General features: G+C 41.7%; 1 protein-coding gene across 1 annotated transcript; it reads right to left on the reverse strand.

Moving 5' to 3' along the window:
- Nucleotides 1–16534: 16534 nt before the first annotated feature.
- LOC116647165 (UPF0472 protein C16orf72) lies at nucleotides 16535–17830 on the reverse strand. Its single transcript, XM_032428336.1, has one exon. The coding sequence runs from the start codon at nucleotides 17795–17797 to the stop codon at nucleotides 16910–16912; it is 888 nt and encodes a 295-aa protein (XP_032284227.1). The 5' UTR covers nucleotides 17798–17830; the 3' UTR covers nucleotides 16535–16909.
- Nucleotides 17831–19809: the final 1979 nt, after the last annotated feature.

Raw genomic sequence — 19809 nt, forward strand, 5'->3', positions numbered from 1 at the left:
GGGGGGGGGGGGGGGGGGGGGGGGGGGTCGGCGCACTGGTCCTTGACCAGCCTGTCTTCCTTCTCTTATTAATACAACTTCTAATCACACACCAGAGCCTATAATCTTGAACTTTGAAAAATAAAATACATTCATAGACGTTTGAAAAGTAACCTCCAAGAAATGCATTCCTAAATCCTTTAAAATAAACAAATTAAGCGTCCAAGAATAGGAATTCAAGGAGATTTAAATTTGAATTAGCTTAACTACTTTTGACAAGTTTACACATGAAAGACACCAAGATTGTATGTACTACTTGCTGCTTTAAGAAGTTTCATTCTGTCTGTCTATATAAAAAGTTTCGGCCAAAGTTAAATCAATCTCCTCTACTGATTTTCAACATTAGACAAATACCCAGCCCTTTTTTTCTTTCTTTTTTTTTTTTTTTTGAACCCTGCTTTCAGCCTGACTTTTTCCCCAATTGAAATTCAGGCCCTCAATGGTTGGTTTTTCTTGGTTCTAAATGTTGATAAAAAAGGGTTTTCTCCACTCCCTCAATTTGATGTGACAGGCTTCTGACATGAATAATGGAAGCATTTCTTTCACAGGCAAATCAACTTAATTTAGCAAGCCTTTATACTCTCAGTGGGCAAGCCACAATCCCCGAGATTCCATGAGAGCCTTTAAGTTAGACGAAATCTTTAGAATTTGCAGAAAATGTATAAAGTAAACAACACTTATTTTGTCACAATACTTGAATAACTTTTATGCAGGAGTTACAGATGAATATATTACTTCCTAATCAGATCTTGATTTACAAGCAATTTACAAGCTCAAGGGAAACTAGCCCTTAGTAAGAAAAATAAGAGAAGTCTCTACACAAATAAATTTTAAAGCCTAAAGATTGAAAACAAAACACAACGAAAAGCTGAGAAAACAAAAAACAAACACCCTCTCCCTCCGAACAAAAAAGACAAATGAAAAACAAGATACATATACCTTGCAGGGCCGAGTGGAGTTTATAACAGCATTAGAGAAGAACTATTTTGAACAATCCTTTTAGGCAGGATCTTGGGAGAACTGAGAGGGCAGCACTTCCTAACCATCAGACTAAAAGGAATAGATCCTACAGTCATTTCCACTTCCAAATTCAGAACCCAGTTATTCCCTCCCCCCCCACCCCGAGAACATTTCAAGACAGAAAAAGACATGTTAATAATGCATTAGTGAAAGAGGGATGGGACTCAGAAGAATAAAACTAGACATATGGCTTCTGAGTTGGCCATTGAGGAATGATTAAAAAATCAAGGAAACCAGACTCAGAGCGCAACAGATTTTGCATTAAAACAGTCTCTAACAGAATATGGAGGTTGGCATTTGCCCTCTGGCCTTCTGTATCATTTTTTTAAGGGGAAGATAGGAAGAAAAGAAAGAACACAGGACTGGGAATCCAGAGACCTTCTCCCAGCTGAGCCAGAACATTTCCTGTGACCTTCAATAAGTCCCTTCCCCTCTCTGGACCTCTGAGTCCTCTTCTGTTCAATGAGAAGGCAGAACTAGATGATCTCTAAGGTTCCTTCCAATTCTAAAATGCTCTATTTCCATACCCCAGTGACAAAAGTCTAGATGAATAGTGATAAAAGTACTCAATTATTACATATAATTCAGAAATCTTAAAGAGTGCTTTACAACTCTGGGATTGGGGCTTGAGCAGATTTAGCAGATCCACCTTGCGCTTCCTCTGGCAGCTTTCCAGAATTTACTGTTGGCAAATATATAGAAAACAATGTGCTTGCATCTGCCAAGGAAACCACCAACTGAGAGTTTCTTGGAGCAAAATCAGTTCTTTTTATCCTCAACTGTTTTTCTTATCCTCAACTTCTGAGAATATTTATAAAATGGTAAATGATAAATGAGAAGAGAATTTTACCTACATGCACACTTTTTGCAGGACTCTTGATGTATTACAATTTTCAGCATACAAATAAAAATAGAATTCTGTCCCAATAATATACTCTTTTAGTTAAGACAGTTTCTGTTTTACTGTTATTTAAAATTTTTATGAAGATCCGTTCAAGTAAGAAAATAACTGGCTTCCTTCCTCAATGTCAGACTTTTCACCTTATATTTCAATCTCACTCTATATGTTAAGGTTGTGGAATTTATAAATTAGGAGGCAACTGTTACAGTTAAAAAAAAAAAGATGCTCTAAATTTCATATAATAATAAACTGCAGTGAACTATTTTCACATAAATATTTTTTCAAAGAATAAAGAACCATGTTTTTTTAAAAATATACACTCTATACATCTTTAAGCCATTCTCCACCCCTTCTCATAATTAGTTAATCAGCCAATTAGGGGTTCCAACAATTACAAATGTCAGGGAAGGTACAAAGGAAAGAAAAACAGGAACCTATCAAGGTAGAAGAAAATCCTTTTACTTTAAAGGGTGTCCACCATTAACCTCTGAAGAATTCTACTCCACCTTGATGGATTTGTTATGCCCAGTCTCGACCCCTCCCACCTTCTCTCCCTATTATAATTGTTAGGTCAGTTAATTGGCTGATTAAGGATATACTGGAATTTTTATTAACTGGCAATTAGAGTCAGACCCAAGGCATATAGAATCCCTTCTGATTGGGAGTGTCACTTAAGTTACAAAGATAAATAAGTCAAATGGGTTTTAAAGTATGGTTTGGTTAATTTAGCCTTCTCATATGGATATTTTAGCATCATCCATAGCTTTAATATCATCTCAGTTGCTTTCCAACCAAACTGCATTTGAGAGCAGCAATCATTTATTCTCCAAACAGGAAAAAAAGGGAGGAATATTGTATAATCACAAGCCCTAGAGATGTTTCCATCCGCTATGATAACAACTCCTGCATTTTATTCATGACATTCTTATTTCCTTTCTATTCAGGTCCATTCCAACAGAAGACCCAAGTTCCACCTTCAAAAAACCCACAGTAGTATGATACATGGCATGCCCTCATCCCCTTGGCCTAGTTAAATCCTCTCACAGTCTCTTTTCATAACTTCTCTAAGACAAGGTGGCACTTACGAAGATCCATTACACAAGATGTCCGGTTATGGCCAAGATTTGTAAATGCTCCCTTACAATCCCAAAACAGTTTGTGATATTATAACAGAATAGTATCCTTGTATTAAAATTATGACCCAGTGAGGCAGAATGGAGCATGTCAATAATAACATGGACAAGCAGCTGCAGAATGTACATGTGGAATGGGTTGGATAGTCCCAGAAAAATGCTAGAGGCAGTATAAAGTAAAAGTTACATCCAAGAGCTTTGGATCAGATATGGCCCAAATCAAAATTCTGGCTCTACCAGGTACTTAAAAGTGTGACCCTGGGTTAGTTACTTGGCCTGTGTGAGCTTTGGTTTTTTTCATCTATAAAATGAGGATAATAACAAAAGCCATCTCATAAGTTTAATGGGAGGATTACGAGATAATGCATGCAAAGAGTTTATCTCAGTGCATGGCACATAGTAACTGTTCAATGAACAAAAGCTATTATTGACATCACTGTCTTTCCTTGTTCAATTTACCGGCTGTTTGAATAAACCAACAGGCTTACAGGAACATTTGCTATTCTGTAGACAGTCTGAAAACTTAGGAAAACCTATAGGACAGAAATCAGAGAACACAAAATCCCAGTGTGTGAAGGGTGGAAAGAGTTCGACAGTGGTAAACCCAGGATTGGGGAAATGTAACATTCCTGGGATCTAGGTCTACATCAGGTTGACGGGACTGGGAAGGCCATGGGGCTGTCCAATTGCTGAGGCCTGCAAGTTATTCACAAAACCTATTGCACTTTCAGAGTTAGGCACATGGAGAATTACACCAGACAACTCGATATCCCATAGGCATAGAGGTTAAAAGCATGGATTGTGGAGCCAGATTGCTCAGGTTTTAGTTTTGTTTTGCGTTTAAAGATTTTAGTTTTTTTAAGTAATCTCTATCCTCAACGTGGGGCTCAAACTCATGGCCCCAAGATCAAGAGTTGCGTGCCCTATGGACTGAGCCAGCCGGCTGCCCCAGACTGCTTGGGTTTTAGTTTCTACTGTCAATAGCTGTTTGACCTTAGGCAATGTAGTTAACCTCTCTGTGCCTCAATTTCCTCCTCTGTAAAATAGGGGATGATATTAGGTCCTAATTTATAATCCATGTTATAAAAACTAAATGAGTTAATATTTGTAACTCTTAGAAGAGTACCTGGCAAAAATGAGCTTTATATAAGTTTTTGTTAAATTAAATAAATAAAACCTGTAAAGCAGCATTCACTTTGCCCTCATGTCACTAGCATCCTGCCCTCCAAACAGCAAGTGTTTAGGAGACATGATGTATTTGATCCTTGCAGCAGCTTTGCAAGATGGCAATGAGATGACCAGAGGCCAGAAAAGGAAGACAGAGATGGAGCCAGGAATCCAAAAGCCAGTACTCGCTTTTCTCATTACTGGTTTAATATCCCAGTGACACACAGGGACATATAGTATCCATCACTTTTGTTAGTCCTTTAACCTGAGAGGAAAAGGGCAGCAAACAGTGGACAAAACTGGAAAGGCAGTGAAGTCTATCTTTGAACCTTGATTCTTTTTTTTTTTTTTAAAGATTTTGTCTATTTATTTGACAGAGAGAGATACAGCAAGAGAGGGAACACAAGCAGAAGGACTGGCAGAGGGAGAAGCAGGCTTCCCACAGAGCAGGGAGCCCGACGTGGGGCTCGATCCCAGGACCCTGGAATCATGACCCGAGCCGAAGGCAGACGCCCAATGACTGAGCCACCCAGGCGCCCCTGAACCTTGATTCTTTCAGAACTCTCCCTCAACTCAGAAGTTGCTTTCTTCCAGGGCGCCTGGGTGGCTCAGTTGGTTAAGTGTCAGCCTTCAGCTCAGGTCATGATCCCAGGGTCCTGGGATCAAGCCCCACATCGAGCCCCACATCAAGCCCCACAACGGGCTCCCTGCTCAGGCGGGGCTCTCTGCTTGTCCCTCTGCCTCTCCCCCTCCCCCACTGACTTGTGCACTCTCTCTCACTCACATTCTCTCTCTCAAATAAATAAGTAAATTCTTTTTTTTAAAAAAAGAAGTTGCTTTCCCCTTTCCCTCCAACACACAAGTGTTAAACCTACTCCTGTAAAAAAAAAAAATTCAAACGGAAACACAGAATGTTAGAGTTGGAAGGTCTATGTCCAAGTTTTATGTCCTCATATTATAGATGAGGTCACTGGTGCCCACAGAGGGGAAATGACTTTAGTTAAATGATCAAATTCATACTTTTTTCCATTCTCTTCAGATTCAGTATCAAGTTGCATTTAGAGAAGAACAATGGACTGCTCTCATCCCAACATTTGCCGTTTGGATTCTTTGTAGATTGGCATGCCTTCCAAGAGTTCAAGCCAAATGCCACTTCATGAGTTCTGATGTGCTGTTTGCATGGGGCATTCCAATGCAAATCGAGTGTCTTGGTCATAACATCTTGGTCTTGTTCTTCTCCCAGATTTGCATCACTAATATATGCAAGTGCCATATAGTCCAAGGGCATCTGGGGGATAAAACTACATAGGAAATGTTGCCCTTTCATGGTTCTGTTTTCTCAATGGAAATTTCGTTACTATGGCAAGTTTCCCCAAAGCAGCATTTTTACTCCAATTGTGAACCTGAAGGACTGCTAATCACATGACCAAGGAAAAGTAGTGTGTATTGCGTGTAGGAGCATGGAAGCAAAGAAGAGGTAGAATTTAGAGATAAAAAAAGAGATTGTACATTGTGACTACAGTTGATAACACATGGCGACTATAGTTGATAACACCATATTGTATAATTGAAATCAGCTAAGAGAGGAGAACTTAAATGTTCTCAGCATAAAAAATAAAGGCACATATGTGAGGTGATGGATGTGTTAATTAACCCGATGAGGTGGGGGGAACCCTTTCACAGTGTATATATACACCAAATCATCAGGTTGTACATTTGAAATATCTTACAATTTTATTTGTCAATTATACCTCAATAAAGCTAGAGAGAGAAAAAGAAAGATATTGTTGCATCCAACCTTCCCCTCATTTTATGTATGAGGAAACGAAAGGCCAGAGAAGGCATGGCAAGTTAGGATTGACAACCTGGTCTCTCAACTCCTGGTCCAGAGTTCCTTCACAATTTGGTGTACAAATTTCAGTTTATACGAAATTTCTTCAGCAATCAATATATGCATCGAAGTGGAAGTGCATCATGTTATCACAGGGTACAACCCTGGGACTTAATCTAATTTACATTCACAATCCCTTCTGTGTTAAACATGTTGCTTTCCTTTCTTGGGCAGAAAAATACTATAATTTCAGTTAAAACCTTTCCAGGAATTCCACGTATGGGAGGTGGATGTTGCTAGGGAATGCTAATAATAGGTCAAAATAGCACTCAAACCCTCTATGTGTCAGAACAGAAACTTTCCAGAAATATTTACTCAGCACTCTACCTTTTATCATTGGAAAATGCTTTCAATTAAGAAGAGGTCTCCTTTTAGATAGCCATACTGCATTTAGGGAAATTCAATCACATAGCATTTTAATAGTACATCTCTTCCCCTGATTTTCGCAGTTATCTGCTGATCTTAATTTTCCAATGAAAACCATACATTAACATTGCAGTTTTGAAGAAAATGAATAACATTTCTTGTTATGTTATAGGTCAATAGTTAATGCAGTCGAAGTTTCATTTCTCTCCCATTAAAATTGCTTATTTGCCTCATCTCGATGTATATCAAATGGTAATAAGATACGGAATATATAAGGTTGTGACCCATGCCAGTAGGTTTTGCTGTTTCTAGGGTTTTCTTGTTAATTGGTTGCATTGTATGTCAGATCTGATTCTTCCACGCCATTGTTAAGGCTGATGCTTCTTCAGAACACCACTGAAAATAGAACTAGAAGGAGTTTCACCAAAACAAGGAACTAGAAGTAAAATTTCCTAAAGGCAGAGCAATGTTTTTACTTTTTACTTTTATGATTTGGAAAATAAAATGCATTCCATCCTGTGAAACTCGTTGAGTATGAAAAAGAGTGTTTTACCAGGAAAAAAAGAAAAAAAAAACTACTCAATTTGTAATTCATCACTGATTTCAGAGGTTTCAGGTTAAAACACATTTCTGGAAATAGAAAACTGACATATGAAGAAAATACTCTTGCCAGCTTCAAGAAATACCTGCTCCATGGAGCTATGTATATTTTACTTCACCTAATAAATGCCCTCCTTAGCTATCGGGCATAAGATATTTTTGTAAATGAAATTGTATGCTAACCCCTCCAGAGGAGCTCACTTTTTGAACCAATGGAATAATTGTTTTGCGATGTGAATCAGTGAATAATCCCTCTCTCATTTATCTATTGTTAGTGGTTGGATTTTTGTTCCTTAAAATATTTAAAAGAGAGCTAGCCTACATATTCTTATCTCCCAGCACTTGAAGGGTAGGACTTGGGGAAAGTGAAAAAGCAAGGTAAGGACACTGGCCATGGTCAGAAGACCATGGTTGAATCCAGCTCCAGCACTTACTAGCCAAGCAACTGGGGGCAAGTCACTATATACCATTCTTGGCCTCAGTTTCCTTACCTGTACTGGTGTCAGATAAAGAAACTAAAAGAATCAAATGTAATTATCTATGCAAAAACACTTGGTAAACTATAAAATGCTTGACAAATAAAGCTGATAAGCATAACAACTAATTAAATGCTCCCCACTCCCCCTTCCAAAGCCAACAATGGAAATGAAAATCAACAGCTATGTAACAGGAAAGTTGGACCTCAAAGAACATAATTCTAATCAAATAGCCTAAAGTTGGAGCCCTGGCTTGAAAAGGAAATGAACTAGTCAGGTAACATCGGAAAAGCCACATTCAGTTGGAGCTAACTTAGCCTGTGTGGAGTCTCTGACACTGGCACCAAGGGGCACATTGTGAGGTTGGAAAATAATTTCACTGAAGACTGACCCAGTGCAGAAAATGCATGCAGAAAATCCCCAGGTGATCAGTGAATTTCGACTCTGTTAGGATCTACTTCAAATTTGATTCTGTATATGCTGTAATTCATTAGATTTGAAAACACTTGATCCTTTAAGGCTCAGTTCAGTTACCTCTTCCATAATCAGCTGTTAAATCTCTTCAGTTGGAATTAAACTCTCCCTAGTCTGTGCCCCTAATATAAGTGGTATGCCTCCAGTATGACACTCACTAAAATACAGTTTATCTTAGAGTATGTCTGTGCGTGTGTGCACGTGCATATGTGTATTCATAATCTTGTGTACTGCCTCACTCACAAAAGTATAATCTAAGCTCCTGAGGTCAGGAACCACATCTTGGTCATCATTATGTATCTTTCACAGCATCTAGCACATTGCCTTACATATAGTAGTTGCTCAGTCAGCACTGCTGATTGTTAAAGGGAGTGAGAACATACATTTACTGTTAAGAGAAGTATTTCCTTTTTTCTATACTGTAAAACTATCTACTTCAAGCTTTTTTTAAAGATTTTTATTTTATTTATTTGACAGAGAGAGACAGCGAGAGAGGGAACACAAGCAGGGGGAGCGGGAGAGGGAGAAGCAGGCTTCCCGTGGAGCAGGGAGCCCAACACGGGGCTCGATCCCAGGACCCTGGGATCATGACCTGAACCAAAGGCAGTCGCTTAACCAACTGAGCCACCCAGGTGACCCTATTTCAAGCTTTAAGGTGTGGTTGATGATCCCAGATCTGACAATAGGGATTCACATTCTTGATGGAGCTGAGTATGGTTGTTAAATCCCTCAAGAGAGGTCAGTGTACTTGAGTTATAAGTTCCATGCCATCTGGAGACTACGTCCATTTAGGACAGTGTTGTCCAATACAGGAGTCACTAGCCACATGTACCTATTGAGCACATAAAATGTGCCAAGACTGAATCGAGATATACTGTAAATACAAAGCACATACCAAATTTCCAAGACTTAGAACAAGATTTAAAAAACAATATAAAATATCTCATTAGTAATTTTTATATTGATTGCATGTTGAAATGAAAATATTTTGGATATACTGTGTGAAATAAAATATATTATTAAAAGTAATTCACCTTTTTATTTTTATTTTTTTAATGTGGCTACTAGAAAATTTAGAATTACATGTGTGGCTTGCATTATTTATTTTCTTAAAGATTTATTTATATGAGAGAGGGGGGCAGAGGGAGAGAATCCTCTGACTCCCCACTGAGCAGGGAGCCCGATAAAGGGCTCGATCCCAGGACCATGAGATCATGACCTGAGCCGAAATCAAGAGTCCTATGCTTAACCAACTGAGCCACTCAGGCACCTCGTGGCTTGCATTATATTTCCAGTGGACAGCACTAAAATTGGAAACCAGCCCCCAGAAGAGAATCTATCATTAAAACAACCTAAATGCTACTAATTAGCACATCCACTAATTCCTCTTGAGACCAATAGGACCCCAAAAACCAAAGGGCTATGACACAAAGCACAGATACAATACTATGTCTTCATCTCTGAAATACCTAAGTCTGTACCCAGATGAAGGCCTTCCAAGCAGAGAAGAGAATTCTAAAATTTTCAGGAGTTAAAATGAGAAAAGGCATTCTTAAAGTTTCTGAACAAAACCTCAATATGTACCAACTTAACTTGTGCTGACATGATGCCACAACAAACTGAAAAGGTAAAATAAAATCCAAATGCTTTGCATGAGGTAGCACAGTGCCTTGCATCCTAACAATGTTTGTTGAAGTGAATTGAATTTGGAAGAGGTTGTCTAATTGGATTTGATCTCTTTTTAAACTGAAGTCAATGAACCAGGGTATGTCCATACACAACGCTAAAACTCTCCACTGAGTCTATTACCATGTATTGAGGGTGGATACTGTGCTCTCTTGGCCCTTTATACAGCAACGACTGGATCCCTGCTAGAGCATCAGCCATCACAGAGAGGAATCAGGTATAAATGTAACCTTCATTGTAATAAATACCGTCTTATATCTATGTTTCACCTTAAGCAGGAGGGCTCCTTGTCGCATCCCTGAGACAGCATCATAACAAAGCCTTCGACTACTGCACACACCTGCGGTAGCTACATTTCATCAGCCACGAAGATTTAGGTGCCATCTATGAGGCACAGACAGCGCCTGAAATTGGGAAAATTAAAAAGAGATTTTAAGAAATAGGAAGAACTCGCTAACCAACTATGTGGGTGGGGGGCTTTTACAATGTGTAAGTACATCAAATCATTATGTTGTACACTTTAAACATCTTTCAGTTGGAGTTGTCAATTATACCTTAATAAAAAAAAAGACATAGGAAGAACCAATTTTTAAGCAAAGGCAATGTAAATACCGAGAGAACAGCCCTGTTAAATTACACATAATTCCACTTAAGACGTGAAAAGCCAAGAGCATTATCAACAAGTCTATTCAGTTAATTCAGGGAAATATAAAAAGAAAAACATTCGACCCAGGCATTTAGCATTGTGAAAACAGACTAAGAAGTTGATTGATCGATCTATTTTCAACAGGTTGTGTGGACATCCTGTAGGCACAGACTTAGTCTGAGGCTATTGCCTTAAGAGGTAAAAATCCAATCAGCTATAGTAAAGTGGAGATGGCCACAGTGACCCAGTAACCTCTGTTCAAACTTTACCCATATTAGGACACTCTTATACTAGGTTGTTTTGAATGAGACCCAAATGTATTTATGTATTTTCCTAGTCTTCTTTATCACCTTCTTGTGTACTACTGAGCAGTTTTTGAGGAGACAAGTCACTATTACAATGTTGTCAAGGCCCTTCTCATTTTCTAGTTCAAATCCTTGTTCATGCTGTTTGCTAAGTACTTGTTCCCTGTGACAGCTTTCAGCCAAACAGAACACTCTGAATGCTGCATTCCAAACCACTCTGTCCTGCTGGGCTCCGGGTGAAACAAGCTCTTCAAACTCCATCATGTGAACTTTTCACAAGGAACAATCTCCCTCAGACAATTCCATTCAGAGATACTATCCGTGAAACTGGGACTCGGGGAAGGGGTGACATCACAGGCTTCCCCTTCTGGCCAGGGTCATGACCACCAAAGTTGTACTTAAGAGGCTCCCACGTGGTTCAGCACATGATTTTCTTAATGATCTAACATTTCCCCCAATTTTCCCATAAGCTTCCAATTTAAGATATTCACACTTAAACACAAAATTGGGTACTGGTGTCAAGAAAGCCTGGGATTTCAAGAACAATGAGAAATTTGCAACCAGGGTCTCTATTACTATTAGGGGTAAGAGGGTAAATATAAAACATACTATATAATATGTGCCATATGCGGGGTTTTTTGGCCGTGTTGGGAATCATAGAAACAAACAGTATTATATCCAACCAAGAGGCTGGAAAAGAAAAGAGAGAGAGAGAGAGAGAAAATTAGATTGTTTTAAATGTCTAAAGCCAAGGTTTGGACACAAAAGCTATAAAAAGATGCAGGATTATTCCACTGAGATGGACAGCAGTTTGCCTGCAGTTAGGTTACAACAGAAGAGAACAGCACACCAGGCTACATTTTGAGGAATCTGGGATTGTTTTCAGAAAGACCTGCCTGGTAGCTCCTGAAGAAGAAGGCTTTGGACTCTCCTAAAAGATGTTTAAGATGAAGACAGTAAGCCACGGATCCAGGATGATTTCCATTCCTGTTCTCACCAGAGTTGGGGCATGTGAACTGGGTGGCTTTCTAGGTCCCCCTTTAGTCCACTGAGTCTATGAACTTCTCTGTGTAACATCGTACTGCTCAACTTGTTATTTTTGAAAAAGAATAATGCCTGAATAAGGGGGCATTTGCCCGTAAAAAGCCCCTTAAGCATTCAAAATTGTTTTTTTAATTCTTGACCTGCTGAGGAAGATGGAACCAAAAGAGAGAGTAAGCCTGGGAGTCCTTGTTTCAAGGGGCTCACGGAGCTCAGCTAGTTGGACACTAGATTATCAAAATGAGAATATCACAGAAAGAAGGTAATTGCTACCACTGCCTATTGAATTAGATCACAGATCAGAAAGTGCCAGAGCTGTGGACACCTTAAAGATCATCTAACATAACTAACTCCTTTATTTCATATATAAAAAGCAAAAAGGGCTGACTTGCTCCAAGTCACTTATTGGGAAAGTCAAAACTTAAACCCGGATCCCATGGGCTTGCCACTGACACCTGAGATACGACAATCATATCTACAAATGAGGAGGAATGTTGATAACTTATTATTATAGGCTACACTTCTTTGAGGAAGCACATATAATGCCCCATAGAATAAAACTGCTCCTCCAAAGTTTTATTTTGAGCTTTCCTTCCCACAATATAATTTTATGACAAAAATAATTCTTCCATTAAAAAATATAAAAGTATTGTATAATTTTGAATATGTCTTTTTAACCTACACATGCAGTAACGGAGATGTGTACACACCTCCCTAGGGAAGAGACCCCATTGGGATGAGACTTAATGGTTTGCAGTCTAGTGGGGCAGACAGACACAAACTGACAATTTCCGTGATGAGTCCAAAATGAGAACTCTGGGGAGGGGACTTTAACCCCAACTTGGAAGGGAGAGGAAGGTATGAAAATTAAAAAGGCCAGAGTCCAGAGAAGATCGAAAGGAAATTTCAAGTAGTCCTGTTTGGCTGGTGGCTGAAGTGCGCTGGTGGCAAGGGATGACCTGTATTCCCTGAATGCACGAGGCCAACAGCTTCCCCCAAAGAAACACAACACAGTAAAGACAGTATGCTTGCCATGCCAGAGTGGCCTCACAATACAAGTTTCCTAGCCCCACTCAATCATCAGCATATTAATTAAAAGGTCATACACAATATAACTCAGGGAGGCACAGTGAACAATGGACTGGAACCTGGTATGTGGTATTAGTCTTACCAATGAGTCACTGTAGCCCTCCTGGGTGAGGTCACTTGTCCCATCTGTAAACTCAATAGTTGACCCTGCCCTAGATGATCTTTAAGGTCCCTCTTGGCTCTGAACTTAGGAAGGATCCCACCATGCATATGCTACTAGAGGAATTCTGTAAGCCTCCACGAAGGCCCGGGCTGATTAACAACAAATCCTCCCCTGACCCCCTACTCAATCATCATTTCATAAACGGCAAAATGATCTCATGGCAATGTTTCCTAACTCTCAGTTCGTAAGGAATTTTGACCAGCAAGCAGTGGTTTAATGGATAAAATAGTCAGCTAGAGGTTAGGAAATCAGAGGCTTTTCTCAGGTTCCTATAAAAGGACACAAATGAGGAGATTTCATTTAATAACAAGTTTTAGACTCAGTCTTCTCATCCGCACTCCTAGAAGGAAAATTTATGAGATATGCAAAGTGAGGGGTGCCTGGCTGACTCAGTCAGAATAGCATGCGGCTCTTGATCTCGGGGTTGTGAGTTCGAGTCCCACGTTGGGTGTAGAGATTACTTAAATAAATAAACTTTAAAAAAAAGAGAGATGCAAAGTGATGATAAAGATAGTAAGTACAAAAGGAGGGAATAACTTTAAGCCTGCACAGAAATTTCACCACCAATGATCAATTTTAAATTAGCTCCTTGAATCAATCACAAAGCTCACAGTGGGGTCGCTTGGGTTTCAGACTTCTCTGTGGTTCTTTAACCATGCTATCGTGGAAGGTTAAGGTTAAGGTGACAAGATTGCTGACTGTCTCAACAGCCACTTCTTAGGCCCTTCAATATAGGATAAATACATACATGCATACATGCATATATACATAGAAATTAGCTCAGGGGCTTCAGACTTTACTAGGCATCACAATCACTGAGGCCTCCTCCTGAAAGCAGGTCGCTTCAGGGACCCTCCTATTGAGATTTTAATTCACCTGGAGCTGCTACCTTCATAAGCAACTCAGGATATTCCCAAGGGAGGTGGTCATGAGACTGACCACTTTTCAAAAAGCTGAATCTGATAGTTAGGAATAAGGGTAAAGGCATGCAGGGAGAAATCATCTAGAAATTAGAGTATGGGCTTCAGGTGTCCTTCCTGGGCAGTAAGTAAACAGAAAGGGAGAAAGGAAATAGCTAAGCCTGAGTCTGGATGGGGGCTCACTCATCCACTCATCTAATAAATATTTACTGTGTACCCATATGGGTCAGGCACTGTGCTAGGCACTGGGAATTACAGAAGAAAACAAGACAAATGAGGTCCCTTCCCTCATACTGACATGCCCTCTTACCACTCTCCATACCTACCTGTTAAAGTTACTGTGGTTGCTCAGTCAGTCCTGCAGCCCCTAACGCCCCAGTGATTCCACTGGAGGACGGCTCTGGGACACAAGAAGCAGGAAGAATGACAGAAGGGAAGGCATGACTATTTTGTTTTTTCAAGACTAGCTCTCCAGGAGATTCTGCAGCTGGAATTAAAGGCTTTCTCCGTCTTCAAGAAGCAGTACAGAATGCACACTGGGGGTGCCTCCTACCTGGTATGGTTTGAGGTGTGGGAGGGTATGAGTGAGCAAAAGCTTCCCAGAGAAAGTCCTGTCAGGGTAAACATCTCCACAACCCTGATTAACCAAAAGGCAATGTCCCCAGTAACAACATCCTATAGGGACACCCTGTGCTATCCCTGCTGGACATCCAGGCATCCTGCTATCTTCCTAAAGGGGGTGGTATCATCCCCTGCCCTAGGATAGAATCTAAAGTACTGGGCCAGGCATTTGAGACCTTCAAATATAATTTGGCCCCTGCCTCCCCTCCCTAGCTCCTGTGATCCCCGAACACACTTTACTGTTTTTCCCTCCTTCTCAAACTTTGTCAGATACTCTTCCCCTAATGGTATCCCCTGTGCCCTGTCTTTCTACACATTTTTCTGGGCCCAGTTCAAATGCTACTTCCTCCAGAAGCTGTAACCCTCTTGGCAAGGAGGACCTTCTTCCTCTGAATTCTTCCGCACAGTCCTTAGGTGCTTTTCCTACAATTAGAAGTGCTTTTTTCACTACATTAATTTACCTTCCAAGTTAGGATGTGCCCCTTGAGGATAAAGATTGTTTTTGGTTTTGTTTTTGGTGTTTTTTTTACATCCCTTCTCAGGACCTAGCACAGTGCCTCAGTAAGTATGTGAAGATTGCCTCAACAGCAAGTTTTTATTCTATCCGGGAATTCACTTTATTTTGTTGTATTATTTTAATGCATTCGTTGATTACAAATCTACTCCAAAGCCCACACTAATGAAACAGAGACAACCTTCTGATATGAACCTAAAGGCAAGGTGTTACTCAACTATCTACAATATTTTATATGCTTGCTTTGGAAGAGCTGGGGGAGATATGTATATTTTAACTTCCTCCCACCCCTTCCATAACTTCACTGCCACCTCCTCTGCCTCCACAAGGACTCTTTCATCACCTCCACTCCACCCACCCCTATTCAGAACCACTTTGGCCTTTTAGGTGTCCCTAGGACTTTCATTTCCAAATCCTTTCCATTCTTACCCCCCTCCCCATATTTTTTCAGGCCAGAGGAAGTAGATCTTTCATAACTCCAGTTATAAGGTGTATCCCTCAGGCAATTTCAGGAACTCCAAGGCTGCCCTAATATGCAGAGTGACAATCCTGAGTATTCATGAGCTAAACACACTTATAATACAAGACCTGGGATATTTAGGCAAGTTTCAACTATCAGAACAGTAGTTTCCTGTTCAAACACAGAGATTCTACTTATTTCTAAATTGATCTGTTTTCCTGCTTTTTCTAAAATATAGTAGATTTTAATGTTTTACTGACTTTTACTTATAGAGAAGGGAGAACATTTATTGAGTACCTTTAGGTGTTAAGCACTGGGCTAGATACTTAAATTACGGATGTCATCTTATCCTCATGACTACTTTAGGAGACACACAGTTCCATTTTACAGATGAAAAACTGAGGTCAAGAGACATTAAGTCATTTGCCCAAAATAATGCAATGAAGTTGTGGGACTGGGACTTTACTGTTGGTCCTTTTTTAATACAAAGCTCATGCTCTTTTAGTTACATCATGCTGTATCCTTAAATAAAACCCAGTTCATTCTGACTACTGTCTTCCAATTCAAAACAGAGATTACCAAAAAGATGTAACCTTAGGAAAAGGAACTTTTTACATTCCTCAGAAAAAGGAGCACCACTGGGCCACCATCTTTGATCTCAGGATCTCAATTGTTGGCTTAATTTTCCTAAAGAGCACTGAATTGACTCAATATCAAGTATTACCTGCCCAACCATTATAGCACCCCTTTACACCATCACATAATCACCATAATAAGCAGCTATATATATATAAAAAAAAAAAAGCACCTCACAGCCTAATATGTATTACTTGCACATTTTGTACAAATTAGGTGCATGGTAAAGTGGAGCAAAAATAGAAAACTCCAGATTTCACCAAGCTGTCAAGTTTTACATTTTGATAAGATGTAACTGAACTGGCAAAAAATGGTTAAAGCAAATAACCAAATAATAGAGGATAAAAGTATCCTATAACCAAGTAAACACCTATTAGTCCTTCCCCTTTAAGAATTTTAAATAAGGTCACATTTTTCATTCAACAAACATTTATTGAGCACCAGCAACTGTGCTAAGTGCTAAGGAATATAACTGTGAACAAGATAAACCAGGCTCCCGCTTTGACCAGATACTTCTGTTTTTTCTGATCTTGCTAACTACTACATAATACTTGTTCTCTGCTAGAATTATATTTTTGGGAAAGTCAGAGTCATACGAGGCCTCTTCTAGAATACTTTAAAAGTTTCTTTATGGCAAACTTGACAGAAATCTTTGTTTAACTTTGAGAAGAAAACGATGGTCTCGAGCATCCTTTCGACAAGCATGTAGAAGGTCGAGTTAGCTCTCAAATAACATGGCGGCTGGCGGCCAACGGCACGGTTCAGACCATTCGGTTGCGCTTGTGGGTTGGGGAGTCTGTGACACTATCCCCGCACTGGGCCGAGGTGCGCTTGCGGGTCCCCCCACTGTCCAGGCGGAGGGCCAGTTCTTCTGAGTTGAAGGGGTTCAAGTCGTCCTCGAGGAAGCTACTTTTTCGGCGCCCGCCGCCGGTGCCATTGGTGGCGACGCCATTGGTGGCGACGCCATTGCTGGTGACGCCATTGGTGGCGACGCCGCTGGCTTGAGGCGGGGAGCCGGGTGCACCAGATCTCACGCTGATGCTCGCCATGGCACCACTGAGGCCATGCAGGGCGATGGCCTCGTGGAAGGGCTGCAGGTCGACGTCTACGGACGAACTGGATTCAGTAGCTGTGGCCTGGCCGGTGGCTGCGGCGGGCGGCTTCGGCGGCGTCCTGGGGGTGCGCGATGATGGAGGTGCGGGGGGCACTTTGCCACACAGGAAGCTAATCAGGTCTTCGCGGAGAATGGTGCTCCGGCCCTTCTTCACCCACTCCAGGACGTCTTTGATGCGACGCTGGTAGCCAACCTGGACGCCCAGGTCAAAACTTCGTTGGTGGGCATCCCCGCTCTCTTTGTAGAGACTGGTCACGGCCATGGCCGCATTCTGGAAGGGGTCCCACATGGACAGTTCTGGCTGTTGGCACCCGGAATCCTTGTAGAGCTGGGCCACGGCGGTGGCAGAGATCTGGAAGAGGTGCCACAGCCTCTGCTGCTCGCTCTTGAGCCCCGCTGCCTCAGCGGCCGCCTCCTCCTGCAGCTCAGGGGGCAGCTGCTCTTCCTGCTCGGCCTCGGCCAAGCACTGGCGTTCCCACTTGGAGAACCAGTGCTCCGCGACCTCGGCCTCGCCCTCCTTCGGCTGCTCCTCCATCCTCCTCCTCCTGGCCGCTCGTCTCCTCCACCGCCGCCGCCTCCTCCGCCTACTCTTGCTCCTCCACCTCCACCTCACCTCCTGCTCCGAGCTCCCCTCCTCCTTCTGTGGCCGCCGCCTCCTCCGCGTGCGCCGGCGGGCGGTCGCGCGGGCGGCGGGGCCCTGAGGCCAACTGTTCCGGCGCGCGCCGCCCGCGGCCCTGGTGCACGCCCCGCCCCGCCCCGCCCGGCCCGGCCCCCAGCTACGCCGCGGAGATAACTCCGCAGCCGCCGGCGCCGCCTTGCTGCCCCCTTCCGGCCCCGCAGTCCGCTCCTAGGGCCCCCCCATGGCGCCGCGGCCTCCCCGCAGCCGCCGCTGCTGCCGCCTCGGTCGCCGCCGCCGCCGCCGCCTCAGCCGCGGTCCCGCAGCTCGGCCCCAACCCCCGCTCCGCCGCGGCTGCCGCACCAAGAACTCGGAGGGGGACCGGCTGGAGCGCTGCCTCAACGCGGCGCTTGCCTACCACTTGGCCCCCTTTTCACACATTTTTGAGACTTGTCGGCTTCATCCAATGAGCTGATCAAATTTTACATCCTATGTTGCCAGAGAGGATTATGGGGCAACTTCATGGTGTCGATCACATCCAGGGCGCCGATCCGGGAAGGCCGGGGGGTGGGGGGGAGTGGGTAGAGTGGAAAGAGCATGGCCCCCGTGAATAGGCAAGCAGTCTGAATCCCAGCAATGCCCTCTACATAGTAGGTACCCAAGAAAAGTATTTTCCGCTGATCGACGCAGTATTTTGTAGAGGAAAAAAAATCATATAACTCTGCCCCCGCCCCTCGCTTCCTGGGCCTCAGTTTCCCCAAGTGCCAAATGAGGTTGCTGGATTAGGTCTCTGAAAAGCACTTACAGCCGTGATTTAGAACTTTCCTGCTGTCGCTGCAAAGCACCTCTTCCGGGCTAGTTGCATACTTATCAAATCTAAGAGTCACGTCAGAAATGGTAATAATTTTTTCCCCTCAGTATCCTTGCAAGGTTTTTGTCATTAAAAAAAATGGGTTGGGGGTTCTCTGTGGTCTTTCAACTACTGAAAATTCCAAATGAAGAAGTAAGGGAAGAGAAAATAGGAAAATGAAATCTCAAACACGGTATTCTCTGCTCTAGTGTAAAAATTCACTGTCTTTTAGGAAAGAAAAAAAAAAGCTTACCTAATTCAACACCCTAAAAATTATAGCTAGGCAAAACATCATAATAATACCAAAATTAAGCTAAACCTATGTGATACTAAAGTCTTTTCCTTGGGTTCAATAACAACCCTCCTCTCCTGTAATGATGCAGTTCTTTTTCAGTGCAGACAGTTCCAGAGCAAACTGTGTTAAGAGAAGAAAAATTATCACTGAGCTAAGAATAACATAAAAAATGGGAGGAACTAACATGTAATAAGTTTTTTAATTTAGGAAAAAAGTTAGAATTTCAGTTTTTGTTGTAGACAATACTTACTAGGTCTCTATGAAGCCTTACAAAGATAAAGGAAGCTAAATCTTCTAGCAAAATGTTTAATAATTCCCAAATATGAAAATTAGTATATAAAATAAAATGATCTAATCATTAAGCTTTATCATCTTCCTTAAAAGAAATACATGTTTCTAAGTTAAATATAAAAGAGAAGAAGAAGAAGAGGGGATTGTGCCCTTTCTCTGCAAACCAGGCTTTTTCACGATTCATTAAACCCTTTTTCCATATGTGTAATTGGACTCTTCTCATTTACATAAACGAGGGATGAGGCAAAAGACCTTAGATCAGTCCAAAAAGAGAAATACATTTCTCATTCTCCAATGTTAAAAAAATATATATTGTAGAAAACTCCAAGAAGGCAGATCCCCTTCCTTCCACACACACCCACATATACCAGCCCTGAAATAGTTCATGGCCAAGGAGATACTGAGTTTGCCAGAGTTCTGGGAGTTGCTCTGCATACAGTGCCTCACAGTTATTATCAGAGGCACATGTTTTTATTTTATTTTCTCTACGTAAAA

The sequence above is a fragment of the Phoca vitulina genome, unplaced genomic scaffold (assembly GCF_004348235.1).
Source record: "Phoca vitulina isolate PV1807 unplaced genomic scaffold, GSC_HSeal_1.0 scaffold39, whole genome shotgun sequence".
NCBI lineage: Eukaryota > Metazoa > Chordata > Mammalia > Carnivora > Phocidae > Phoca > Phoca vitulina.